Source organism: Brachionichthys hirsutus, chromosome 2 (genome assembly GCF_040956055.1).
Source record: "Brachionichthys hirsutus isolate HB-005 chromosome 2, CSIRO-AGI_Bhir_v1, whole genome shotgun sequence".
Taxonomy (NCBI): domain Eukaryota; kingdom Metazoa; phylum Chordata; class Actinopteri; order Lophiiformes; family Brachionichthyidae; genus Brachionichthys; species Brachionichthys hirsutus.
In genome coordinates, this window is record NC_090898.1 from 16,632,582 (window position 1) to 16,660,279 (window position 27,698).

General features: G+C 50.0%; 3 protein-coding genes across 3 annotated transcripts; all 3 read right to left on the minus strand.

The window, feature by feature from the left end:
* Positions 1-3,328: 3,328 nt before the first annotated feature.
* LOC137899438 (natural resistance-associated macrophage protein 2-like) lies at positions 3,329-8,807 on the minus strand. Its single transcript, XM_068743479.1, has 16 exons — positions 8,777-8,807; positions 8,114-8,206; positions 7,883-8,031; positions 7,637-7,759; positions 7,011-7,130; positions 6,403-6,509; positions 6,195-6,265; positions 6,045-6,112; positions 5,814-5,969; positions 5,576-5,734; positions 5,390-5,476; positions 4,607-4,726; positions 4,383-4,532; positions 3,756-3,829; positions 3,517-3,670; positions 3,329-3,436 (listed from the first exon to the last, which is right to left on the minus strand). The coding sequence occupies exons 1-16, from the start codon at positions 8,805-8,807 to the stop codon at positions 3,329-3,331; spliced, it is 1,770 nt and encodes a 589-aa protein (XP_068599580.1).
* A 2,077-nt stretch (positions 8,808-10,884) lies between these two features.
* On the minus strand, positions 10,885-15,908 carry marchf9 (membrane-associated ring finger (C3HC4) 9). Its single transcript, XM_068750463.1, has 4 exons — positions 15,582-15,908; positions 12,080-12,235; positions 11,330-11,522; positions 10,885-11,225 (listed from the first exon to the last, which is right to left on the minus strand). The coding sequence occupies exons 1-4, from the start codon at positions 15,906-15,908 to the stop codon at positions 10,885-10,887; spliced, it is 1,017 nt and encodes a 338-aa protein (XP_068606564.1).
* A 5,424-nt stretch (positions 15,909-21,332) lies between these two features.
* On the minus strand, positions 21,333-25,042 carry tspan31 (tetraspanin 31). Its single transcript, XM_068748754.1, has 6 exons — positions 24,945-25,042; positions 23,507-23,674; positions 23,320-23,400; positions 23,054-23,194; positions 22,740-22,847; positions 21,333-21,407 (listed from the first exon to the last, which is right to left on the minus strand). Exons 1-6 carry the CDS (start codon positions 25,005-25,007, stop codon positions 21,333-21,335), a joined length of 636 nt encoding a protein of 211 aa, XP_068604855.1. The 5' UTR covers positions 25,008-25,042.
* Between the last annotated feature and the right edge of the window lie 2,656 nt (positions 25,043-27,698).

Below are 27,698 nucleotides of genomic sequence, written 5' to 3' on the forward strand. Positions count from 1 at the left end.
TTACCATACCTATAATTCGTAACCGCGTCCCGGTCCGTCCCCGGTGAACCGTCTTGTTGCGCCCCGCAGGGTAACAGAGGGCAGAGTGGAACCGATGACCCCGGCTCCCTTCGGGGGCCCACTCACAGAACAACGTGGTTCTGCTGGGGAACGTGTAGCACGATGGCCTTTGTAGTCCGTCAGCTGCAGCGTGTGCTTTTGTGTTTTATCTTTTATTCTCATGCACCAACAGCTTTGTAGTTTTGCAGACTGCTGCTGCACCGTCTTCTTGTCCCGTGAGGGGTCGCCACAGCAACCCACAGTTCCCCACTTCACCCTGTCCTTTGCAACTCTGTGCGTCTCCCTTCTTCTTGAACTCTTCTCCTCCGTTCCTCCGGCGTCTTCTTCCCTTCTAGGATCGTGTTAAACAATCCCGTTAAAAACTGGCAATGCTACGTTAGCGCCTGCTAACCACACTACCCGTGCTAAGCATGAAACTGTCAAACATTACACAGAAGAGAAACATGAAATTAAGTCTAATCATTATTTAGGCTCAAATCCAGCGAGCGAGTGAAAGGGAAACGGGTGAGATCTGGTTTTTAGGTGAACACAAGTTCCACGCCGCTGCAGATCTGGCGTGTTCTATCCTGACCGGCGGCAAAACGGGTCTCCCTTGAGCCGGTCCCAAGCCCGGATAAAAGCAGGAGGCTGCAGCAGGAATGGCGTCCGGCGTAAAAGCCGACGGGACAAGCCAGGAGAGGACGGGATCGCCCGGCGCGTCCCCCGATATTTAGATCTGCAGCATGTCCTCGTCCTCTGAGGGACAAGAAGCCTCTCAGGGCTTATATATAAGTACATAGACTCCTATAGGGAATGCATACTGTCCTCATCGGAGACAAACAGAGACGGACATGAAAGAAGACGCCGTTTGAAATAACCAGCCTTCCCATTTAAAGGTCGGCGGGGGCCCACAGACGTAAGCGGGAACGCCAGCATTCAGACCCCCCCGGAGAATCCAAGCCTAGCATCAGATGCAGTTTATAGCCGACGGACGAATACACGGGGGGGGCAGCATGAGGAGGGAGGAGGAATAAAATGTCACACCTCAACCTGAAATGTGTCACCGTTAAATCCGAGCGTGAAAGGACACGGGAGCACTGATCAATAATCGGGAGCGCTGATCAATAATTGGGAGCGCTGATCAATAATCGGGAGCGCAGATCAATAATCGGGAGCGCTGATCAATAATTGGGAGCGCTGATCAATAATCGGGAGCGCAGATCAATAATCGGGAGCCCTGATCAATAATCGGGAGCGCTGATCAATAATCGGGAGCGCTGATCAATAATTGGGAGCGCTGATCAATAATCGGGAGCGCTGATCAATAATTGGGAGCGCTGATCAATAATCGGGAGCGCAGATCAATAATCGGGAGCCCTGATCAATAATCGGGAGCGCTGATCAATAATCGGGAGCGCTGATCAATAATTGGGAGCGCTGATCAATAATCGGGAGCGCAGATCAATAATCGGGAGCCCTGATCAATAATCGGGAGCGCTGATCAATAATCGGGAGCGCTGATCAATAATTCGGAGCGCAGATCAATAATTGGGAGCGCTGATCAATAATCGGGAGCGCAAATCAATAATCGGGAGCCCTGATCGATAATCGGGAGCGCTGATCAATAATCGGGAGCGCAGATCAATAATCGGGAGCCCTGATCAATAATCCTGTGATCTCGTGGTGTTTATTGTCTTTGGTTATAACTCTGTAAATAAGCAGAAAACAACAACAAGCTGGTTTCTCTTACACATAAACACACACTGATCACACAATGAGGTCATCTCAGGAGGTGACCTCTGGCCCGGGGGCGGGGGGCGGGGCTTCTCTTTAACCTTGCTGACAGACTCCTTCATCCAATCAGGATTCACGTCCACTCAGGATGACAAACTGGCCGCTAAAACGTGCATCTCAGCCTCACAGGGCTGGGACTGGAGGGTCTGCGTCACGTGATTTGCTGGAAGAGCCCCCCCCCCCCCCCCCCCCCTGAGGGGCCTCCGCGAGGCTGTGCTTCCAGGAAAGGGGCCTGCTGGACAGGCTGAGGCCTCGGCAGGGAGACGTTGGCTCATTGAGAAAAACAAAAACAGAGAGGGGCGGTGGGAAGACTCCCCCTTCTTACATAACCCCCCCCCCCCCCCCCCCCCCCCCACACACACACACACACACACACACACACACGCACGCACACAACGCAAAGAGAAACCTGTTCATCTGCTTTTCCTCTGCTCACAGAGCCTGGAACTCGTGCAGCTCGTTGTGCGTCTTCAGACGCACCGCAGCCACGTGCACACGCACACGGGGCCACGTGAACACGCAGCCGGACCCCGCCCAGGACGCGCATTACTCCTGGTTTGGTGCAATAATGTTGTTTCTGAGCTGCAGCACTTAAACCGTGACGTAACAGCCCGCCATTTAATGCGTTGCGTGACGTTGAGCAGCTCTGGTCGTGTTTGGTTTACTCTACGGCGTGTCTCTTTTCTGGCCTGCACCGCCCCCTTGTGGCCAGATGGGGAAACTGAAAGTACGTTTCCTCATTCATTCTTACGTAAGTTGAATGTTTACTTGTTGGGGACGTCATAAAGCTTTACAATCATTTAAAATGATCGTCCGGTTGTTGTGCTGTTCCGTCCATTAGAGTAGAAACCTGCAGGACAACCTGTACTTGTACAACCTGTACTTGTACTGCTCTAATATAAATATATTCATGCAGCCGAGAAGCTGGATCACTCACAACACGTTTGTGTCGAGGAAGAGCAATAATCATCTATCCAGGACACAACAGCTGAATTAATTACCATAATTACCTCAGCCACAGACGGCCTGTCTAAGCAGGGTGACACGGAAAGGGGGCGGGGCTAATTTTATTTCCCAACATTACAAAGCATTGCCTTTAAACCTGTTTGTCAACTACAGAAAAGCTACCGGAAGGATTCAATCGGGTGGAAGGGCGGGGCAGCTACCTTTGGGAGGAGCTCCAAGCTAGGAGGCGGATCCATTTATCTTTCATAAAGGCCATAGATCCGGAGGGGCGTGGTTCCGGCGTCACACGCCTGGGACGAATGGAGATGAAGGTTTAATTGGCGTGTTGGTACGCGCTGGCATTGCCTTGGGCGTCATCATGCATGTGAGGACATTGCCTTATATGGGGAGTCAATCTGACTTGAACCTAAGGGTGTGTGTGTGTGTGTGTGTGTGTGTGTGTGTACATCGTCCTCAGAGATCACTTCCCACGTTCACGCCTGTAACCCGGCCCGAGGTCATAACTCCGCCTCCAGCGGCAGAGGCGGATTCAAGAGTCGAGCTCTGGCTGCTGCCCGATCAGGACGCTCCCGTCGTTCCCTCTGCTGGTGGGCGGAGTCAGGCGGGACACCCCCATAGCGATCAGGCACAGCCACACCTGCAGCACAGATTGACCAGTGTTGATCAGGTGAACCGACCGACCCGGTAGAACATCCGACGCCCGGTGCCGCCCCCTACCAAGTATCCCACAAACGCCAGGTAGGCCGCGGAGAGGAAGGCGGCCAGCACGTAGAGCCACGCCCTGTGGAGCGCCGTGACGTAGACGACCACAAAGTAGACGTTGATGCCGCACACCAGCAAGATCAGCAGCCCGCCGGCGACCTTAAACGCACTGCAGGACGAAGAGAACGGGCGGGGTTAACGGGTAACAAGCGCCCCCCCCCCGACGGGTGCTTCGTGTCTGTTGAGTTACTGACAGGCCGTTAGCGAAGTCATTCATGAGGGACGGCAGGCTGGTGAAGGTGAGGACGGGGACGAGGGCGAACGGCAACTGTGAGAAAAGGAGGAGGAAATGTTCTCCAGCAGGTTCTAAGCATCGTTCCAGGGAGAACTCCAACTGGACTCAGAAACTGACCTCAAGCACGCATGGCATTAAAAAATACGCCATTATAAAATACATGGCATTAAAAAATACGTCATTATAAAATGCAAGGCATTAAAAAATACGTCATTGTAAAATACATGGCATTAAAAAATACGTCATTATAAAATACATGGCATTAAAAAATACGTCATTATAAAATACATGGCATTAAAAAATACGTCATTATAAAATAAATGTCATTTTGGATATTCAAGATGCTTTTTTAAGCACAAAATATAATATTCATTAACGTTCGTTTCTTATTATGCCGCCTAATTAGAGTCTTTCGGACACCGATGTTTTAAAAATCTGCAGAATGCTCCGATGTTTTTAAATGCGATGGATTAAATGCAACATTTGTCGTCCTTCTTTCGCTCTTGCAGTGACGTCATCCTTCGTTTCTGCAGCTGCTCGGAGGGGATGAAACGGGCAGAGCGTCCGGCCAAGGCGGCCGCCTGACCTGCATGCTCTGCAGCACGTTGAGGAAGTCGTTCATGCCCGTCAGGTGATGTATGTCCTGGAAGATGGCGACCAGCAGGGTGGGGGTGATGGCCAGCGACCGGGTCAGCAACACCCGAGCGAAACGCGACCAGCGCAGGTTCAGGAAACCCTGAGAACGGAACAGACGTCCGTCTGCGACATCGAGCAGAACGGTGCATGACGATTCCTCCGTTCGCCACTGACCTCCATGACGAACTGACCGGAATACGTTCCGGTCATGGTGGAGCTCTGACCTGCCGCCAGGATCCCCACGGCCCAGATGTAGAGAGCCGCCGGGCCGAAGAAGCAGCCTAGCACCGCCCCCTGAACCGGATGACAAACCAAAGCGGGGGCCCGAGTGACGCAGCTTTCATCAAACACCAAATACTCACAGAGGCAGCGGTTCATCAGCGCCATCGGGCCGGGTTCTGCCAGCAGAGTCCTGCTGTGAAGCTAGCCATCACAACAACAGCGCTGCTTTAAAGCTAGCCATCATCATAACAACAGCGCTGCTTTGAAGCTAGCCATCATCATAACAACAGCGCTGCTTTGAGGCTAGCCATCACAACCGCAGCGCTGCTGTGAAGCTAGCCATCATAACAACAACAGCGCTGCTGTGAAGCTAGCCATCATAACAACAACAGCGCTGCTTTGAAGCTAGCCATCACAACCGCAGCGCTGCTGTGAAGCTAGCCATCACAACCGCAGCGCTGCTGTGAAGCTAGCCATCACAACCGCAGCGCTGCTGTGAAGCTAGCCATCACAACAGCAGCGCTGCTGTGAAGCTAGCCATCACAACAGCAGCGCTGCTTTGAAGCTAGCCATCACAACCGCAGCGCTGCTTTGAAGCTAGCCATCACAACCGCAGCGCTGCTGTGAAGCTAGCCATCACAACCGCAGCGCTGCTTTGAAGCTAGCCATTACAACCGCAGCGCTGCTGTGAAGCTAGCCATCACAACAACAGCGCCGCGGCGGTTGTGAACGTACCCCTTTATAGATGTCCACCTCGAGCGTCTCGTTGTCGGTGGGGAACAGGCCGGAGTGAGGACTTCCTGTTTGATTGCAGACTGTGTGCTGGAATAAAAGAACACACACACACACACACACACACATCTGTGGCAGGACGTCCAGACGGAACACACACTCGTCCCGTCGGGCCGCAGACACACTCACCACCTCCATGTTTGTGCGTCCGTAGAAAGCCTCGGCGAAAACGGCCACCACAAACACGTTGATGAGGAAAGAGACGAACAGCGCCATGCTCGCCTCGATGAAGAAATACTTGTTGGCCTCTCTGACCTCTCTCTTGCTGGACCGGTCCACCTCTCGGGACTGAACCGACATGTGGACGTTCACGCGGTTACACAAGCTCACTGACAACGGGCTGCGTCTGCGCCGCACCTGAGCGCACCTTGACCAGAGCCGAGTGGAGGTAAATGTTGTGAGGCATGATGACGGCGCCCACGATGCCCACGGCCTGCGCCAACTGGGCCGGGCCGCAGCCCTGGCAGTACGGCACGAACATCCCCCGCAGCAGCTCGCCCTGGTTCGGACTCACCGTCACGTACTGGGAGCAGGGAGGGAGACTACAAATCAATCAACCAATCAATCGATTGATCACACAGAGATCAATGGCTCCTACCTCATAGCCAAAGGTGATGGCCATGATGGCGATGAGACAAGCAAAGAAGGCCTCCAACTTCCTCAAGCCTGGACAGAATGAGAAGAGGTTGTTGTTGTTGTTGTTGTTGTTGTTGCCGTGGTGATAAATGCACCATGCGATGCAGCCTACCATATTTATCTAAGAAGAGGAAGAGAAAGGCGTCAAAGACGGTGATGAGGACGCCGGCCCACAGCGGGATCCTACCGCCGTCAGAAGCAAACACAAAACACACAAAGTACATTTACTCGAGTACTGTGAAAAGTAGTAGAACTATTTATACAGCTTGTTCTAAAGCACAGGGGGAATTAGACTGAAGTAGTTTAGCGTCGACGCCCACCTGCCGGAGGAGAGGAGGCTGAACGCGATGGCGCAGCCGATGACTTCCTGCATGTCGGAACCGATGATGGCCAGCTCCACCATCAGCCACAGGACGAGACGCGGCGCCTGGACCGAAGACGCCGTTCACGTGTTTCAATCAGAGACGAAGTAAAGACGCTCGGCTCCATGTAAACGCTGTAGGTTTGGGTTTGGGACCGCCGTGGGCTCGCCTGTGTCCGGGTCGAAACCAGACACCAGGGAGGGGGGGGTGACCGGTAGCATGTTTAGCCATTAACACGGGAAGCGGTCAGGATCTCGAGCACACGCGTGAGACCAGTGGAACCGGCTATTGACGACGGTGATCGACTTCCTCTCTGCTTTCCGGAGAAACGGTGCGTTCACCACCGACACATTTTCCTCTTCTCTGTTCAACCTGTTATTGGTTTGCTTGATTAGGCAAATAAAGGAGCGACTCTGGCTGCGGCGTCCCACAAGGTCCTGTACTCGGCCCAGCGCTCTTCTCCGTTCGTTTCAGGCCACATTGATGAAAATTTAAACACATTTTTGCGCAGACGACCCACAGTTCGACCCAGACCCGGGACGGAACCCACGAGAAGTCTATCTCACCGTGCGGTACTGGCGGTTGCAGACTTCTGCCAGGTGCATCCCGGTGACCACGCCCAGCCGAGCTGCCAGCCGCTGCAGCAGCAAACCGATGACGGTGGCGGCCAGCAGCACCCAGAGGAGCTGATTGGACAAGAAAAGAGGCGTCGGCGGGTCAAAGAGCCCAAGGAGAGTCAGGCGTATCCCAGCATGCCGTCTGTTCTCCTTCAGAATCTGTAGGTCCCCTTAGCAAAAAAAACAACGTTTGTTTGTTTGTCTGCAACAAATATTATGTACATGGACTTTCCAAGGCGGATCGGATATGGATTACGAATCGTGTTTTATCGTTTTGCTAATATATTTGAGGTCAATAAAAATAAGAATACCCAGATTAAAATAAAGAAGTCCTCATATGAATCATAATCCAGATCAGAATCTGGGTTGTGGTCCAATGAGAGAGGAGACATGATGCCGACACCAAGCAAAAATCACAAACTACCAGGAGGCGGAGCTTAATGTAATGATGTCATCATTAACCTTCTCCTTATGAGCTTCATGAGTCTCTGTGGAACGTCACAAATCCCGCCGGCGCGTCGTCACGGCTGAGCCGGCGGTAGAGCAACAGAGCGTGCGTTGCGTTGGGTGCTCACCTTGAAGCCAGCTTTAGCTCCGGACTGCAGGTCCGACTCGATGTTACCTGGGTCCAGGTAGGCTATGCTCATCAGGAAGCCGGGCCCAGTGAAGGCCCACAGCTTACGGAGGCTGATCCACCGCTGCAGCAGAGACAAGGCAAGATAGAGAGCGTGAAGGGTTAACGGCGTGTGGCGGCGCCTGGAGATACGATCGCAGGACAATCGGGATCCATACGGATTGGTTCACGTCTCTCTTTGCGTTACCTCGCCGTCGCCGTCGGGAACAGGGACCCTCTCTTCAAAGTAGGTTCCGGGGCCGGATTCGCCGTTGGCCTCGTGGAGGAAGGCGTGGCCGGGCGCTCCTCGTTGTGTGTGCGTGGTCCGGATCACTGACGTCACCGCCCCAGCATCACCTGAAACGATACCGGCGTCACCGCGGAGACGAGGACGCCGCCTCCAGAAGGTTCGCATCCCATAATCCCAACCCGAACGAACCCAGTCCGCTCCGCTGGTTCGCTCCCGTCTCCTCTGTGGGAACACTGGGAGGCAGGGAGGAGACGTAGACGCTCTCAGGAACGCCGTCTCCGCCTGGAAGCCAGCGCCCTGGGATCAGAAACACACAGAGCGCCGCGAGCGCGTCGTTAGCTTCCTTTATAGACGCCAGCGCGCGGTGCCGTTTCATTTAAGTACCGGCTGGAGGTACTTGTATTTACCCGAGTATTTAAATTAAGATACTTTACACTAGTAAAAGTAAAAGTGCTGCGAGTAAGGTTCCACTTTTATATCCAGCCGGAGATTAAGGGACCGTTCATTAATGATTTAGTGAAGGTGACCCGGAGCTAATGATTACCTCCGCCTGGGAGGAAAATGTCTTTCCTGCCATTATTGATCCGGTTTGATTAAACAGAAACCTCCTGATGGGAGAACATCCAATAATTAAGATGGTTTTAGCCACTTAATTACTAGTTCACCCAATTTAATCTAGCCTACACGTGATCAATCATTTTCTCCGTTAATCGGAAGGTTCTGCTGAGGAATTCCATCATTTATATGTTTAAATCTCATGTAGCGAAAGCTGCTGAGGTAATAACGGAGTTACGAAAAGAAACGCGAGGAGCGTCTCAGGTGAGATCATAAAGATGACGTCAGAGAACATACCTGGCCGCAGGTACGAGAACATCCTCCTCATGGCAGCTGGATAAATTCTTCTTTTTAAGAACTCTACTATTTCTGATATTTGCGAACGTGCAGCCGAACTGCATTCCGGTAGTCTGAGTTATCTGGCGTCCCGTCGCTGCCCGGTAACTTGTTTCCTGGTGACGTACGTGGACAACAGGAACGTCCAACAGGTCGGACATCGTCCTCCAGACTGCGGGGTGTCGGGTTACCGGGCAAGGAGAGGGGAGGAGTCAGAGGAGGACAACGTCACGCGTCACCGTGTCGAGCGGCACACCTGTCTCCGTCACGTGACCAGCCTCGGTTCAGAGCCAGACTCCACATGATCAGAGTTAAATATCTTACACCAAGAATTTAACGTTTTTAAGTCAAACTGTTGGAAATAGATAGAAATGCATCAACATAAGTTAAACGTTCTACGGCGTCCGGTTGTTTCCTTTCAAAATAAAGGTCTTCAATGAAAATGTCTCTGTAAATTCAACGCGGGTTTATAATAAGGATGAGAGTTAATGATTAATTAAAAGAGAACTAATCTGCAACAACAAATTGTTTCAAGCCAAAGGTCAAATAAAAATGAAAATGATCTGCCGATTCTCTGTCAGATTGTCAATAAATAGAGTGTGAAATTAAAACATTTGATCTGTTGATTGGACTAAACAGTTTGTGTTGACCTTTCCCATAGTCAACTCTGAATAATTAACTGGGGGGAAAATCAGTTTAATCAATGATTAAGCATTTTAACTCTGTTCCCTATTTAATCAAGACGAAGATTTAAAAACACCTTCTTATTTTAGTTAGTCTTTGTTTCAGTTATCTGTTTAATTGTATTTTCTCAAGTTTTATTTATGGTCGTTTGTCCTCTTCCAGCAGTAAAATTCAGTCTACTTCATTCTCTAAATCATTTATAGTAATGCCTTATTCCTATCTCTCCCCTTTATCTTTTCATAAAGGAATTAATTTACCTTAAACTCGTGTTAATATCCTCAATTTATTTTTTAAAGCATTTGAAAATATTTGACATTTTATCCACATGTGCCTTTTAAATATGCTGTTGTTATCAATCCTGTCTGATGATTAGATCGTGTTACGTAGTCAGAAATAAGAGTTAAATGGAAATGCTCCACAGCGCCCCCAGCGGGAAGAAGCAGAAACACACAGCAGGAGCGTCCACCAGGGGGCGACACACACCTGTAAGTCCCCACGCAGGAAACGATTTGGTGCCGCGCCTTACGTTCTCTCCTGACGGTTCATAGTCACGTCTTATTTGATCAATTAACCCGTAAAATATTTAATTGAAATTATATTATGAAACGAAAATCTCTATTTAATTTGTCCCGCGGGGTTTAGTGTAAACAACTAAAGAGAAACTGTTACAAATCAAGGACGTCCCGTTGGTCACCTAAAACATGACGTCACCACGTTCAAACGAACAACAATGAAAAGAGAGAAATCCAAACTTTGATCCAACAGTTTACTTCTTAAATCTGCAAAATGCATTTCGGCTGGGACACGCCCCCGTCGCTAAAAAGCTGGTGCAATGAAGTCAGATGTTTTGAAAGTGTTTATTTTGGCAAGCACCATTCGAAATAGAGCAAATTGGTCATGTGCTTCTGTGATGAGGAATAAAACGATGCACCCATGCAGCCCCCGGTGGAATGTACACACACGTCCTTATTGCAGAAAAGTCCCTTCTCCTTTCTCCCTCTCTTTTCCCTGTTCTCGTCGTGACGGTCGAGTTGCTAGCATCGGTTAGCTCGTAGAAACAAAGACGTGGTTGTCTGAAGCTCGGCGTGTATGGAGTTCCATGATCCTCTAAAATCCGTACAAAAGCAAGGAGTACAAAAGAAACGAAGGAATCAAACCGAGAGGATGAAATGAAGTAAAAATGTCTTTGCGTCCTGATATTGAACTGGAAAAACTTCTCACCATCTTGGATTAGGTTATAAAGCCTGTATACACCCCCCCCCCCCCCCCCCACATGTCATACTGGATGTCCTTTTAATTCATCGTCTCTTTATTTATTGTAAAGGAGGCTGTTCCTGCATCGTCTTCGTCAGCATGAGGTCCATGAGACGCCCCCCCCCCCCACCTCACACGGTGGTGACCCTCATCACCACCTCCCGGTTGGCGGCGGCTCTGATCCGCGGGTCGTTGGGCCGCAGCTGGCTCAGGATGTGCAGGATGGCGTAGCCACAGTGGTGGTTCAGGATAGTCCTTAACCTCCTGCTCGGTCGCCCGCCGCCCCCGCCGCCGCCGCTGGACAGGCCGTGGGGGTTGGCCCGAGAGCCGCGGGCCCCCGCCTTGCTGTTGGAACTCACCGGGTCACCCAGATCCTTGGATTTCTCATAGTTCAGTACTTTCCACTGCTGATTGACGGCCTGCCACCGTTTGAAGATCCGGTAGACCGAGGAGCCCTCGTGGATGATGAGGCCTGGGCGGGGGACAGGAAGCAGACATGGGGGGACGGCGTTTGGATCGGAGGAAGCCCACGTGCTCCTGCGTGGTCACGGACGTTATCTGAGCATCCACCTTTACCTATGCAGACGATGTCCATGAAGCCGTACATGCCGTAGCAGATCTGGAAGAGCAGGTCCTGCCGCTGCCACCTGGCCGAGGGGCTGAGGGACGACCAGACGAGCCATGAGATGCTGGCGATGAGGAAAAGGGAACCCAGAATGATGGCTGCTATCTGGACCTTCTCTATCACCGTCAGAGAGATGGCCTGCCACTGAGGAGAGGAGAGGAGAGGAGAGGAGAGGAGAGGAGGGGAGGGGAGGGGAGAGGAGAGGAGAGGAGAGGAGAGGAGAGGAGAGGAGAGGAGAGGAGAGGAGAGGAGGGGAGAGGAGAGGAGAGGAGAGGAGAGGAGAGGAGAGGAGAGGAGAGGAGAGGAGAGGAGGAGAGAAGAGAATCCATCTTAAAACAGCGGTAGAAGAAGAACTAACATCGTTTGACCAGGTAAGGGTTAACTCAATCAAACCGATGCTGCAGGACAGCGTCCCTCGAGTAAATGTACTCAGTTACTTCATCACCACAGAGACAGCCTGTCCTCTGCATCGGTGAATTAGAAAAGCTCATATTGGTATTTGATGCATTTCAGCACATTGATCTGATCGCTGATCAATCCCTCGGTGGCGTCTCACCCAGCAGGGGGCAGTAAAATCAGGACGCTTAAACACTTAAGCTTCAAGAAGGATTTTACATCTCCAGCAGGAGGCTCCGCTGAGCCACGTAGCCCGAGCCTGCAGGGGGCGGGGCTTACTGTGGTGACCTGCGGGTTCCTGTTACCTGCAGCGGGTTCTTGGTGCTGATGGCCAGGACCTGGTACTTGAAGTAGCAGAGCTCGCAGCTCCAGGAGCCTCTCTCGCTGATCCAGCGGATGAGGCAGGGCTGGTGGGTGCAGCGCACCGAGCCGTCGCAGCGACAGGGGCTCAGCAGCTCCCCCTGAAGGACACGGACGGAACAGCAGCGAGAAGTCAGCTGCGCAGTCGCTAGAAATGATGACGTTCTGTTCGGTTTCAGTAATAATAATAAAAAAGAATGGAAATAAAAAGCAAATGTCTGAGAGTGTCAAAAAGGCCATTTTCTTTAGGAGGTTTTAGGAAAATGACAAATAATTCCTGGATTTGGATCAGAAGCACACAAAAATATAAGGCAGCTCTATAAAATGTTTATTTGTGAGAAACCTCTGCGATAAACAAACAAATAAACAGACTAGAAATGGCACCAAGCCAATAGCCAGACTCCTTTAATTCAATCAATACTTCCAATATCAAACTCATTTAAGATTACCATAATAAAAACCAATATTATGTAAAAGCACCCAAATTACAAACACTGATAAACACAATCGCAAAGATCCCGTCAGAAATGATGGAAGCAGTAAACGATCCAATGGGATGTCGAGATGTTTCCTAAAACACTAACTAATATAATTCATTAATGAGGCCTCCAGGGAGGAAACTGCTTTAAATAAAGGAAAGTGTTTTTAAACATATTCAAACTTAGCTCAGGCCCCTGCGCTAAACTAGCATGAGTCAGCAGAGATCGTTGGGCCTCGACCGTTCCTCGATCCCTGAGTCAAAGCAGATCAATAAAATCAAAATGAGTGCTTTTCACAGAATTAAATATTAATTATATCATTAAGTTTTTATTTCTTCTCTTTGTAATAATTAAAAAATGGTGAAATCAGCTTAAATGATTCTCGTTTATTTGCAGATTTCTAAATTAATTGTTAGTCCTCAATTAAAACCCTTTATTAACGAACCGTGAGCCTTTTACCACAGACGGACGAAATGCACCTTTAATTCACCAGACGACGGTTTTGTTGACACAAATATTGATTGGGATTTGGATTTTTCTGTCCTGCCCCCCCCCCCGGCTCGATTGACCTTCCCCCTTATAATAAAATATGTTTGGCAGACGAGCAACACGCCACTCATAAACTCTAAAATAACTCTCCTGATGACATTATAAAGAAAACACAGAGAAGGTCAGGAGCGTACGAGAAACTAAATAAAAGCCATATGAAAGCAAACATTTCTAAAATGTCAAGCTGTCATAGAGAAGTGTGTGTGTGTGTGTGTGTGTGTGTGTGTGCGTGCATGTGTGTGAATCCTCATACCATGATCAACTGGAAACCAAAGACATTTAAAGGTTGCAATAATGAATTTTAAAATCACCACAAGGAGAAGCTGCTTAAGCGGAAAATATGATAATTTCATCTAAATTTATGTCCTCAATCTAAAATCAAGACGAGTGTTTTCAAAATAAAACTCGTATCAAACTCTGAGGAGCTTTGGTTTGATCTTCACCGTGAACATAAAGGCGTGGGTGACTTTTATTTTGAAAAACGAATGTGAAGGTGTTCATTTCATATTTTTATGGAGGACCATTAGCAATGAGAATATAATTGTTTTTACAACCTTCAGTTCCTCAAATCTAACTTCATCTCTTTACTAGAGAAAATGTTCTGAGAAAATGAGGTCGATTTTCCCAACGAGTGGAAGCATAAAGGAAAACCGGGACATTTACTGGATCAGAGTTCCAAGCAGCTAATAATGACGTGACAGTTGGGGGGGGATAAAAAGTGATGAAATTCACGTCATTTTGTCAAATCTAATTGAATTCTACAGAAATGAAATGAATGAAGATGCGTCTTTTCCGTTTGGAGGTTCCGAACGGCGTAACGGGAAAATCAGTCCCTTACTGGGAACGATGGGGAAAAGCAATCCAGAAAGAATCCAAAGGTTTTCTCCTCAACTTCCCGACATTGACGTCATACAGGAAGCTGGAGGATGACCTTTAACATCAGGTTTATACCTTTATAATATAATAGAATGCGTAATGTGGTGTTCGATGCCACCTCCTGGATGAAGATCGACCTAAAATGGTGTTAATTAGCATTGACCCTGCTAATAAGCTAGCTAACTAAATACCGATGAGCTCAGAAAAGCATCAAATTCACAATAACGACTTCGTAACCCAGGAAACGGGACGATTCTAGGCCCCTGTAAATGTGCGGTGACATTTCCAAGTGAACTGCTGTACCTGAAAGCAACACGCAGAAAAACAAACCAACACCGCCTTTAATGCGACCCAATTACAAACAGGAAGGATCATTCTGGACCCGGCGGAAGATAAATAAACATCAAAGGTCAAGATATCCACGGGGTCAAAGGTCAAAGGAATGCATCAGAACAGCAACGTGGAAACACACTGCTGGCTATTCCACGTGAACAGGGCCGGTTTTTACACGCCGCCCGTGAACACAGCGTGGAGTGGCAGCACGCCACACACTGGGCTTTGACAGACAGCTGACTCAAAGCAGCCCACGGAGCCACGTGATTGGCTGACAGAGACACTCTCCCGGCCGCTGTCGCGACCCGCTTGAATAATGAAATGAGAGTAAAATGTCAAACGTGTGCTTCCGCCACACGGAACCGAGGAACCGCCACACGGAACCGAGGAACCGCCACACGGAACCAAGAAACCGCCACACGGAACCAAGGAACCGCCACACGGAACCGAGGAACCAAGGAACCGCCACACGGAACCAAGGAACTGCCACACGGAACCAAGGAACCAAGGAACCGCCACACGGAACCGAGGAACCGCCACACGGAACCAAGAAACCAAGGAACCGCCACACGGAACCGAGGGTTGAATCCAGCAACAGAGACAAAGAGACAAAGAGACAGAGACAAAGAGACAGCGACAAAGAGACAGAGACAAAGAGACAAAGAGACAGCTACAAGGAGACAAAGAGACAAAGAGACGAATCTAACCAAGCATCGTCAGCCCCAGTCCCATCAACCAATAGCTGACCGTCCTGCCTGGTGACACATGCAGGGGGGGCGGGGCTTGATTTACTGAATGGTGGTGACTCATGCAGTCCTTCTCATTCCACCTGACTGGCTAACTTTCTTTGTTGCTATGCTGGCTAGCTTTGAAATGTGTGGGAACTGCCCCCCCCCCCCAACAATCACATTGTCTTTAGAGAGAAGGGGGACACTCAATGGAAGACATGAGGACAGAATGAGTCACCAGCTACGAGGCCTGAAAGGAAAGAGATGTATAAATAAAAAAACAACGTTTGACTATTTCTGTAACAGCCTTTATCCTAGTGGGGGGGGGGGGGGTTGTAGTAGATCCACTGATCTGAGATCCTTTGTGATCCTATGAGGGGAAAGGAAAAGAATCAAAATGGCAGGTGTGATGATTTAAAAAGGACAACTTCCTCTGAGACCGCGGGAACGCGTCCACGCCGCGGACGTGGCGCCAGCTCTACCTGCTCGGGGCCTTGGAAACAGATCCGGCACTGGGGGGTCCGCATGCTGCTGGCGGTGCTGGCCGGGGACGCGGCGTCCAGGCCCGCTTTGGGCTCCTTGTCCTCGAACGCCAGGCTGCGGGGCCGCGGCTCGCTCCCGTAGTACTCCTCCTCATCGTCACGGGACCGGCAGTCGACGAAGGGCGGCCAGCCGCAGCCGCCCATCCCCAGACCCCGCATGGTGCCGGTCCGCCGGTCGGGCTCCGAACCGGACTGTGTCGGATCGGATCGCATAAAGACCAGAACCTTCAGCTCGTTAAAAAACATGCGGATCCGATACTTGAACATATTTGGCTGCAAACGGAACCCGCCAGAATTATTGTTATTAGTATTATTGTTATTATTATTGTTATTATTATGATTTTATTATTATTGTTATTAGTATTATTGTTATTATTGTTGTTGTTGTTATTTCACAACGGGCTCGTCCTCGGTGTGAAACCGGCTCCGGGGGAATAACGGCTCTCTCTGACTCCGGTCCGTTAATATTCCTCACCGAACCCAAACAAGTCAACAACCGTCACCGCGCCCCGAAAAAGCAGCGCACGGTTTCTGATGTGCACGGTCCATTTGGTCTCCTCGGTGCAGCAGAAAATGTCCTACATGTTTTTGCTACCCGAAGCAGAAGACAGCGAGAACGTGGACGAGCAGCACCGAACCGGGAACCGGGAGACGACGGGACGGAAAAGACAACGGCGCGCCATCCCCGCGGTCACATCTGGGTCTCCCGTCAAGAATCATCATCCAGAACGGAAACGGGAAGTTTGATGCGTCTTATTCTGTGTTGTGCCTCATCCCAAACGCCCCCCCCCCCCCCCCCCCTCGCTACTCCACGTCCTCAGGTCGATCCACGAAGGAAGAATCCTCGTCGATCCACAGAATCCTTTTCATTTGCGCGTCCGGGAGGCTCGCTGGAAACACGGGGAGACAAAAAGACCCGCCGGCACCATGTCCCCCATGTCTTCTCCCGATGTCCCTCGGAGACACAATCCGCAGGAACGTCAAAGAGCGACGGGATGAGGAGGACAAGCTGCGACCCTTCTACCGGAGGACAAACGGCCGGAGACGCCTTCACGTCCGGGAGCGATCAATGGCCCGATCAATGGCATCGATTAGCGGATCAGAGGACGGAGGTGAGGAGACTGCTGGCGAGCATCCTCCTCCTCCAAATGGTCGGCGTGAGATGGAACCAGCGCAGCAGCTACTTCCGGAACGGGGAGCAGAAGAAGAAGAAGAAGAAGAAGAAGACAAACACGTCCCAGTTTGTCCCCCAGCGCTCCCAGCAGCCGGACTGGGACGGAGCCACCGCCGCTGTCCACGGTGCTGATCTCTCACTGCCGCCGCGTGCGTGCACCGGGAGCCCGTTCAGAACCGACACTGGGTTGGATTCAATAAAGGAGGGGGGGGGGGGGGGGGGTCTCTGAAGGCAACATTTACCTGTGTGGTGCATTTAAAGCTAAAGGAAGGACCAAACACAAGAACAGGCTTCATGTCCTCTCTCCATTAATAACAGCAGTAATAACAGCAGTAATAACAGCATTAATAACAGCATTAATAACAGCATTAATAACAGCAGTAATAACAGCATTAATAACAGCATTAATAACAGGATTAATAACAGCATTAATAACAGCAGTAATAACAGCAGTAATAACAGCATTAATAACAGCATTAATAACATCAGTAATAACAGGATTAATAACAGCATTAATAACAGCAGTAATAACAGCATTAATAACAGCAGTAATAACAGCAGTAATAACAGCAGTAATAACAGCAGTAATAACAACATTAATAACAGCTTTATTAACAGCATTAATAACAACATTAATAACAGCATTAATAACAGCATTAATAACAGCAGTAATAACAACATTAATAACAGCAGTAATAACAGCAGTAATAACAACATTAATAACAGCTTTATTAACAGCATTAATAACAACATTAATAACAGCATTAATAACAGCATTAATAACAGCAGTGATAACAGCAGTAATAACAGCATTAATAACAGCAGTAATAACAGCAGTGATAACAGAATTAATAACAACAGTGGTAACAGAAGTAATAACAGCAGTAATAACAGCAGTGATAACAACAGTGATAACAGCATTAATAACAGCAGTAATAACAGCAGTAATAACAGCATTAATAACAGCAGTGGTAACAGCAGTAATAACAACAGTATTAATAACAGCATTAATAACAGCAGTGATAACAACAGTGATAACAGCATTAATAACAGCAGTAATAACAGCAGTAATAACAGCATTAATAACAGCAGTGATAACAGCAGTAATAACAGCATTAATAACAGCAGTAATAACAGCAGTGATAACAGAATTAATAACAACAGTGGTAACAGAAGTAATAACAGCAGTAATAACAGCAGTGATAACAACAGTGATAACAGCATTAATAACAGCAGTGATAACAACATTAATAACAGCAGTAATAACAACAGTAATAACAGCAGTGCTATCACTTTTCATCTGGAGGTCATTCAGCGGGTCTGGAGGTCATTCTGTGGGTCTGGAGGTCATTCAGCTGGTCTGGAGGTCATTCTGTGGGTCAGGAGGTCATTCTGTGGGTCTGGAGGTTATTCAGCGGGTCTGGAGGTCATTCTGTGGGTCTGGAGGTCATTCTGTGGGTCAGGAGGTCATTCAGCGGGTCTGGAGGTCATTCAGCGGGTCTGGAGGTCATTCTGTGGGTCTGGAGGTCATTCAGCAGGTCTGGAGGTCATTCAGCGGGTCTGGAGGTCATTCAGCGGGTCTGGAGGTCATTCTGTGGATCTGGAGGTCATTCTGTGGGTCTGGAGGTCATTCTGTGGATCTGGAGGTCATTCAGCGGGTCTGGAGGTCATTCTAATCGGCATCTGACAGGTTTTCTTATCGCTCCCTCCTTCCACTCGGCTTTCTCCTCCATAGCAACACTTCCCACTAATTCCCTCGCCACTTTGATCCTGATTGATTTTTCACACTCTGCTTTTTTTAGATATGGATTTATTTTGGGCCCCACATTGATTTGAGATGCAGTGCCATACTTTTACCACCGTGTAGTTTCTGTATGTATAAATATACAGTACTGCATACTCCTGTCTGGACGGGCAGCGATGATCCAACACCAGACCGGACTGACCGTTTGGACCTTTGACCATCACAGCAGGCCGATGAGCTGGCCCCGCCCACTAGTGATGACTAATCAACACAAACAAAGGAATGTGTTGATCAGTCAATGCTAATGCGGTTTGATTAACATGCATCAGCATGAAGACTGATGATCTGTGCTGCGTGTGGGAGGGTTATGGCTTGGTGTGTGCGTGTGGGGGGGGGGGGGGGGGAAGCGAGATTTATTCATAGAGATCTGGGACGTCACATTTGTGTTTAATGTTCCATAAACATGATTTCTTCACCTCATCTCTTCCATTTTCTCCATCATCCACGTTTCAATTTCTGCCTGCCGGGATAGGCTCCGCCCCCTGTGACCTGACGCGGGCAAGCAGGTGTAGAAACACACCTTTTTAACCGCCTCCATGCGCCATCGCTCGCTCTGCTCCAGTACTGATCGATCATATTGACCAGCTCGTCTCCTCTCACCGATGACGATGATTCGCTTTCCTGCGAGAAGAATCCAGATCCAGATTCAGAGCCATGAAGGCCACACGGGTTTGGCCTCGGCGATCCTGTTCCGGCCCGGGAGAGACCCCTCCCGGAAACGGGAACAAAATGCCTTCACGGGGAAACAGGAAGTAGAACTAACCGGGGCGTTTAGGCCGCGGGCCGCCCGGGAGAAGGGGCAGATCCCGGCGTGGACGCCTGTCTGTGCGTGCGTCCCGGCGCTCCTTCCTTCCACCGTGGAAACGGGACCACAACCAGCAGCTATTGGCTCCCACTGATCCGGACCGCGTCTTATTCTTCCCCGTGCTGAGACGCAACCCAGAACTGGTTCTGATTACCGGACGGGCCTCGTGAAAGCCTTTCATCGCAGCGCTGATATGACGGAGCCCGCTTTCATCCGTCCCCGAGGACAGATGGCCATCCCCGTGCCCGAGCCAACGCGCACGGCGGGGTGGGGTCCGGCAGGTGCTTCCTGTTCGGACGCAGCGACACGGAACCGGTCACACCTTTCCGGTACCAAGTCGGTGACGGCAGAGCATCTAGGATAACCTTGGATGGACGGCATCAGGATCCCCCCCCCCCCCCCATTACTGGACCGGTCCCAGCTGAAGGGATGAACGGGCTTCTGAAGGATTCCTCCGCAACTCGCACTCGATGCGCATTTTAACAGTCACTTTAAAAAGACCGTTTTTATGTTCGTTTCATTTGAAGCTGAAATCAGGGGAGGAGCTGAAAGAGGAAACTCTGTGCTGCCATCCTGTGGTGACAGGAGTGAAGCATCGCTTTACGCCATCATCCAGGGCGGGTTTCACACAGACGGACACAAAGACGACGCTTCACGATTTGAGGTTTTATTATTTGCAAAATTAAGTCTCAAAAAATCAAGATACATTTGAAGAAGAAGTGCACGCAAAATGAAAGTTAAATGTAGCATAAAGACATTTGATGGAATAAAGAAGTAGTAGTGTGTGTGTGTGTGTGTGAACACCAAGACAGCTCCAAACTGGCAGCGGGACGATCCACATCAGCCGAGTGGGCAGGTTCAAGTCAGACACGTAGTTACAGTCCTTTAAATTAAAAGCAAGTCCAACGAGAAAAGACGTCTTAAAGGAGAACGAATCAGAGTTTCATGATCCAACAGCAGGAAACGGCCGACAACATAATTTAATCAAACACACTGAACGCCGAGGAAGAAGCTCGACCAACAGAACAAGAGCATTCCACAGAAGAAGAGTTTGGGTTCAAACCATTTGAAGTAAAACATCCTTTTCAGAAAGGAGCACATCGTCACGATCAATACGATTAATAACGGAATCGGGCTGCGATCAGATCAAACAGCTCTCACAGGAAGCAACGATACGTACCTGAATCCACATGTTACAGTCAGAATCTACGCTAAGCAACATCACTGACACAAAGAGAGAGAGAAGTCCGGGCGGGGGGGCGACTGTGTGCCCCCCCCGCCCCCCCCCCAACTAACCCACCAAGAACGGCTCCTACGGGATTACGTGCATCAGCATCCGAACGTGCCATAGAAGTTAGTTGGCTCAGTTACAGCTCATAAATATGTTAACCCCAATGACTAGCGACCCCGAAACGCCCCCCCCCCCCCCATTTCAACGCACACGTTTGGACACGCCCCCTCCCGCGTCCCAACCGTTGCTACTGTACAATTAGTAAAACACACGCCAGCGCGCGCCTTTCTCTACCTCCTGAGAACGCACGGATCACACCGGACGCACACGCGCACGCACACGCACAAACGCACACACGCACGCACGCACACACACACACACACGCACACACACACACACGCACCGAGCCATCTGGTCGGTGTGAGCAGTGAAATAACGCAGAGCACGAGGCTGCAGGGACGCATGCAGGAAATCTGGAACTCAAATCGAGGCCGAGTCGCCATGCCAACGGTCCGGGTCGCGGGCATCACGAGCTTCCAGGTGTTCCACTCGACGGCTTGTTGGAAGTTGTGGGTTTGGGGCGGGTGCTACGTGTCCTGGTCAGTGTTGTATGCCGGGCTGCCTCTAGGTGTGCATCTGCTGCGCTGTGCAGGGGGGGGGGGGTGGGGGGGGGGGGACTATAGGAACGCACTCGGGTTCGCCCGCGGATCCTTCTGGTTCCTGTAGCGCCCAGCAAGCCACACCCCCAGGATCTGTTACAAGTATTTAAAATGAGACAAAGTAAAAAGACATGAAGGTTGAGAGCAGGAGAAAACACACACACGCGCACACACACACACACACGCACGCGCACACACACACACACACACACGCACACACACACGCACACACACACGCACGCGCACACACACACACACGCACACACACACGCACGCACACGCACGCACACACACACACACACACGCACGCACACACACACACGCACACACACACACACGCACGCTGTTTACTCCCCTCCGGCAATTTGCTCTCATTTTGTGCATCATTTCACTCAGTGTCACTAAACTGCGCTGATAATGGGAGAATTGGTTCACGCCGTTCATCCAACCGTTCACGCCGTTCATCCAACCGTTCACTGAAAGCCATCAGGGTTCTCCACAACGCCGGCGCTCTCACAAACAAACCGATTCCAGGCCCGGCTCGGGTCCAATCACCGGCGAGGCGAACCTTTCAGGGTGACCCACTAACAGGTTCCCTTCTGATTGGACACCGTAAGCCGTTAAAGAGCCAGCGTGGAATGTTCGATCAGAGGGAGACGACGCAGAGGAACACAAAGACGTTGGGCTCGTCGGGCGGAACCCGAGGAACCCGAGGAACAGAAGGAGCTCCTCACCCGGCCGGAACGCAGTTTCCATTCGGTGGAGCGCACGTGTCAGCGCTGACCTCACAGACTAAAGATCAGGGACGCCCCGATCCGATCACCAGCTTCCAGTCGGACATGAGCTCCCGATCAGGACTCGGATCGATATGGATCGTTGTTTTCAGGACTTTTGATCAGATCTGGAGTTGCGCTGTGGCACAGAGTGAGACCTCCGTCCTACAGGCAGACCCGGCAACGCGTGCGGCGTGACATCACTTCCTGTGATGCTATTGGTCGAATGCTGGCTAAACACGTTAGCAGCTCGAAGCTAGCCGCGCTAGCACGTCTGCGCTGTGGAAGCATTCTGAAGTGGACGACGACAACCTGCCGATTGAGCTGCTCCTAATTTTATTTTAAATATTCGCATTTAATATTTCCGGTTGCACTAGATCAAGTCCAAAGTGAAGAAAGTCGTTTATTTATGACTTGAATGATCGAGCTTCGCCACAGAAGTGCCCTGTTTGAAAGTTAAACGTTGAAATAAGAGGAATAAAATAAAAACAAGGGACATCCTGGATCCGTTTCTTCTTTTTTAAATGTATTATAGAAGTATCAAATCAGGACTCGTATCAAAATCAAATGACTCGGGATCCTAAGGATCCTGCAAACGCTTAAAGGGAACCCATTTCCTGTTTATTCAGGAGCCCGGTGACGGGACACTCACCTCTGTGAAGCTGAAGAAGAGTCCGACCCCCCCGAGGATCCTCAGAGCCTCCGATGCGTGAGTCAGCATCATATCCCCACAGGTGAAACAGGAAGTCTTCTTGCATAGCTGCGTGGAGGAGGAGAGCGAGTTCAGCCTGCAGGAAACCAGCTCTACAAGCCAAGATCTATTCCGGGCCGGACAGGAAGCTCCGCCTTTAACCTCGCCGGGTTCAGCGCAGCGTTTCAACATTGGACGGTGAAACCCGAATGGAACGGACAGCATGCAGTTTCATTACGCAGCGTTAGCCGCCGCCGCCGCCGCCGCGGACTCACGGCGGTGCAGCTTTCCACGTCCTGCTTGAACAGCGCCGGGCTGTCGGTGCCGTTGAGCAGCCCGCAGCAGTCGAGCTGAACCTCCAGGTCGATCTTCGTCTCGTTCGTCAACATGCCCCAAGCGGTCTTCAGAAGCGTTTCCTGGAAAGCAAATAAAACAAAGTCAGCGTCAGGATCAATAATCAATCAATTAATAAACATCTGCAGGCATAGAAGCGTTCAGCAAACAAGATGCAATCTGGTCTAAAAAGAGGAAACCTGCTCACCTGCTGCGGCCGTTTCATCGCCAGGCAGGAACAGGAAACGCCAAATTGGAAGAGGAAAACGACAAAAAGGATGACCATGTACTGGGAGCAAAGGTCAAGGAACCAACGCGGCACACGTGTCACGACGAGCGCAGCCGCGGCAGCAAGCTACGAACGCTCGACCCAACGGCAGCGACGGCGAGGATACGAAGAAGAGCATCACTTGGTGGTGGCTCATCGCCCCGACGAGGCCAACGATGGCGATGAGCAGCAGGAAGACGCCCACGGCGATGACCCCGCCGATGATGTGGATGCTGGACAGCAGGCCGAAGCCCTTCCCCCACGCCGCCACGCCGATCAGCAGCAGGCCGACCAGCTGGAGGGAGCACCGAGGAGCAAGTTAGCCAGAGTCCGCTGATGGAACACGGCGCGGAACACCAGCAGCTCCATCCCGGTTCCACTTAGAACCAGAAAGACGCCGCTGGCCTCACGCCACACGGGCGTGGCGAGCGCCGGCGTAATTGATCATAAAACATCCATCAAAGGTTATCGCACAAGTTCAGTGTCACATTTAAGCCAACGTTCGTTCAATCACCTTGAACGCCGTCACGTGGCCGTGATTTATTTATTGCCTTACTTTTATGTTTGCATAAATTAAACTGAGACTATAAAGGCTACTTTTGTACATCATTACTTTACCTGAAAGCTATACTATAAATTGATCAAAATTTGATCTCAGTTTCAGGCTCTCGGCATGGACCTAGCCCCCCCCCCCCACACCAAATCATTAGAGTAGAGAAGCAGGGGAGACTTATATAATTCAAAAGAGTCGAGCGTAACGACGACAATCTGCAGGATCAATCAGTCAAGTATTGATCTGTGCTGTAAATCCACACAACAGCAGAACACGGAGGAATAATTAATAGTTAACGACACTAAACCACACGATGGTAGAACACATCTATGTTAGACAACGACTAGATTTGATCTTTATTAAGGTGTTGTTGTGTTTCAGTGTCCTTACAGGTTGATATTTTATGGTAATATACACGAATAGAGTCGCCTATGGCGGATCTCCACAGGTGAAAGGTGATATTTACACGAATTCAATGGCACGGGAAAAACAAAGCAATAATCACGACCTCAGCTCTACCATCAGTTAGCTTGAATTAGCTATGAACCAAATCTAGCTAAACCTGCTAACTATGACAGCACGGCTGACAAAGAGAAACACAAACAGCTGTTAGCTAAATGTTGTTGCGATAAGTGCTCGGGACTGAGAGAGAATCAATGCCAGAGATCGATTATAAGGACATGTTGGGCCAGCTGGCCTCAAGCTAACGGCGTCCGTTTACACACAATGGCGATGGCTAAAAGGCTAGCGAGCTAAGTTAAAAGGCTATAGGGACACAGATTACATGCTACGTTTCAGCCTATCTTGCTAGCGGATGCTACGAATGTTTAGAGGGGATGAATAAAGTCAGTACCGCCGCTCATCTGCGAAGTAAAGCCAGAAAAACATGCGAGGTAAACGGCGAAAACATGAGTACTTCACCGGCGCTGTAGCTAGCAGCAGGCTAGCTAGCCTTAGCTCCAGAGGCTAGCTAGCCTTAGCTCCTGAAGCTAGCTAGAACGTGTACACTCACCATGTAAACCACATTCAGGGAACAAAGCGCATTTTTGGAACAAGTGAATCCGCCACAGACCATATTCAAAAAAACCTGCGTGGGCTGAGCCCCGTTAACGAGAGACCTCAGAAAGAACGCTGTCTGCCCCGTCCCGCAGCAGCCAGTCTGGAGAGGGCGTGGTCGATGACGTCAGCACCTACGTCTCGCGGCTTGGTAAACAAACATGGCGCCTGCAGGGCCGCAGGGTGGCTGCAGCTTTTTACTTGGTGTCGTCACCCTTTAAAGTGCCCAGACACACAAACAAACAAACAAACAAACAAACAAACAAACAAAATTAGTGTAACAACGGTAGGAAAAAAATACACAAACTATTAAACTGAAAAAATATTGAATTTGAGTTTTTTTTGTCGTGTCAGAAAATGTTATTTGTAGGCAGGGAGATGTAAAAAATAAAATACAATACTCAGGAAAATATTAAAATACATTCCAGGATGCGTCATTTTTGCCAGATCCATGACCAAAGTTAACGGACTCTAGGCACTTGCTTCGTCTGTCAGCCGAACGCCATTGTGATGGGATTCGCTGCGGAGCGAGGAACGTGCACGGCTTCATAAGACTCCACGTGATCACGCGTTTAAACCGCCCGATGGAAGGTCAACAGACGCCTTGCAGCGGAGTGGCGGCTGCACAGCGGAGAGCATCGTTTGAAATGAGGAAGTGAAGTCGACCTGCAGAGGAAACAAGACGAGAGACACGCCCTCAGCACCAGCCGCCGCTTCTTCAGCTTCAGCAGGAAGTTCGAATGGGCTGAGGGGAGCCCCGTGGCAGCATGAACCCCAACAGTAAATCAGCGAACGCCGTCGCCATCAGAACGGAGGTGAAGCGCTTCGAGTCTCTCCAGAGCGCCGTCAGCAGACTTTACAAGCAGCTGGAAAGAGTCTCCGATCAACAGTTGCGTTCGGGGCTTAAAGTTTACCTGCGCAGCATTCAAGGTAGGCTCACCCTTCCTGTCCCCCTTTGTGGTTTGGTGCAATGATGGCTCATCAGAATGGGGTGCATGCGGGCCTCGGAGTCTCAGCATGGACCTAATCAGGGCGAGTCCAGGAACACGTTCAGGTCGTGGCGTGATAACGTCCTCCATGCTTCCTCTGTCAGTCTGAGATGGCGAGTTCCTCTGTTGATCCTCGTTGCAGTTTCTCGCTAAGGGCTAAATGCTAGCTCCATGCATTGACGATACTACAGTGATGTACCAGTCAACCTCTGGACGCCCAGTGACATCATCGCTCCACAGCCATCGCCATGGCAGCAGGACGGAACCCGCTGCGTGGCCTACTTCCTGTCTGCCAGTCTGAAATCGCTATCAAAGCCACTTCCTTTCAGAGGAACGGGGCCTCGACGTTTCAAACGCAACGTCTGGTGGGAGGAAGAAGAGACGGGGGGGGGGGGGGGGTGATTGTGTTACTGGCATTGTGTTCACCAACGCGCGTGTGTGTGGGGCGGGGGGGCAGGAGAAGTGAACGATCCCCCAGCCCACGGCTGGTGTCCATCTGACAGGGCCTGTCCGCGCACGTGAGCGTGCATGTGTGTGACTTCCTTTTTTATGAAGGTGACGTTTTCAGAATAATTGGTGGAGCCTCGACCTGACGCGTGTTTCAAGTGGATGATGATGAATATATTTATGAGATAGAATGTTAGAGTACAAGTACAGTCAAACAGTAGCATGTATTACAGTACAAGTACAGTCACACAATAGCATGTATTACAGTACAAGTACAGTCACACAGTAGCATGTATTACAGTACAAGTACAGTCACACAATAGCATGTATTACAGTACAAGTACAGTCACACAGTAGCATGTATTACAGTACAACTACAGTCACACAATAGCATGTATTACAGTACAAGTACAGTCAAACAATAGCATGTATTACAGTACAAGTACAGTCAAACAGTAGTATGTATTACAGTACAAGTACAGTCACACATCCTGTCTAAGAGGAGCATTTCTAAAAAGCCCTTGCGGTCTTGTTTCCGTTGAAAGTCCTTCGTACATAAATCATCGACATTTAACAATACAAATAAAACGAATATTAAATTACTCAATTGATGCAAAATAACAATACATTAAAAAGACACATTATATGACAACGTAGGTGGACAAAAAGGGGGGGGGGGTTTGATCTGGAGAGAGTCGTGATGACTATCTCCGTTTCTGTCCCCCTAAAGGTGTATTTTTAGGGCCGTTTTGAAGGAGGCCAAAGAGGTGCATGTTTTGAGGGCAGGAGTCAAACAGTTCCACCCTTGGGGGCAGTATTGTAAAAGATGATTTACCCATGTTAGTCCTGTAGGAGGGGGTAATCAGGTTGTTGTTTGAGCTCCCTCTAGTGTTGTGGCTGTGGGTGTCACTAAATCCGTGGAGGTGTTTATTCAGGTATGCAGGGATTGAGGGGACTGAGGGCAGAGCTGCATTGACTATTTTAAATGCCAATCCCATTTTGAGTTGTTTAACCCTGTCTGCTACCCTGAGCCATTTTAGGCTAGCAAAATGTCCAGGAAGAAGGTGGGTCATGGGCCCCAGATTGAGGAGTAGCCGAAGGCGTGTGTGTGTTCACTGACACACGCACACACACAGCTATAACAGTGTGTGTGTGCATGTGTGCCATCTTCAGCCATTCAACACATGAAGGCAACAGATCGCCGATCAATACACTCTCCGATAAGCCTTCCTTACGTGCACCACACGCACGCTCACCCCACATTCACACGGAGA

What these genes read in the sequence shown, in the direction of transcription:
- LOC137899438 (XM_068743479.1), bottom strand. Translation starts at nt 8,807, where the DNA reads ATGAGGAGGATGTTCTCGTACCTGCGGCCAG. An exon ending in GAGCTAAAGCTGGCTTCAAG is followed by an intron (nt 7,131 to 7,636) that starts GTGAGCACCCAA and finishes TTGTCCAATCAG; the next exon opens with CTCCTCTGGGTGCTGCTGGC. An exon ending in TGGCGTTTGTGGGATACTTG is followed by an intron (nt 3,437 to 3,516) that starts GTAGGGGGCGGC and finishes TCTGTGCTGCAG; the next exon opens with GTGTGGCTGTGCCTGATCGC.
- marchf9 (XM_068750463.1), bottom strand. Translation starts at nt 15,908, where the DNA reads ATGTTCAAGTATCGGATCCGCATGTTTTTTAACGAGCTGAAGGTTCTG. An exon ending in GCACCAAGAACCCGCTGCAG is followed by an intron (nt 11,523 to 12,079) that starts GTAACAGGAACC and finishes TCCTCTCCTCAG; the next exon opens with TGGCAGGCCATCTCTCTGAC. An exon ending in CATGGACATCGTCTGCATAG is followed by an intron (nt 11,226 to 11,329) that starts GTAAAGGTGGAT and finishes TCCCCCGCCCAG; the next exon opens with GCCTCATCATCCACGAGGGC.
- tspan31 (XM_068748754.1), bottom strand. Translation starts at nt 25,007, where the DNA reads ATGGTCTGTGGCGGATTCACTTGTTCCAAAAATGCGCTTTGTTCCCTG. An exon ending in CCCTGAATGTGGTTTACATG is followed by an intron (nt 23,675 to 24,944) that starts GTGAGTGTACAC and finishes TGCTCCCTCCAG; the next exon opens with CTGGTCGGCCTGCTGCTGAT. An exon ending in ACCAAGTGATGCTCTTCTTC is followed by an intron (nt 23,401 to 23,506) that starts GTATCCTCGCCG and finishes CTTTGCTCCCAG; the next exon opens with TACATGGTCATCCTTTTTGT.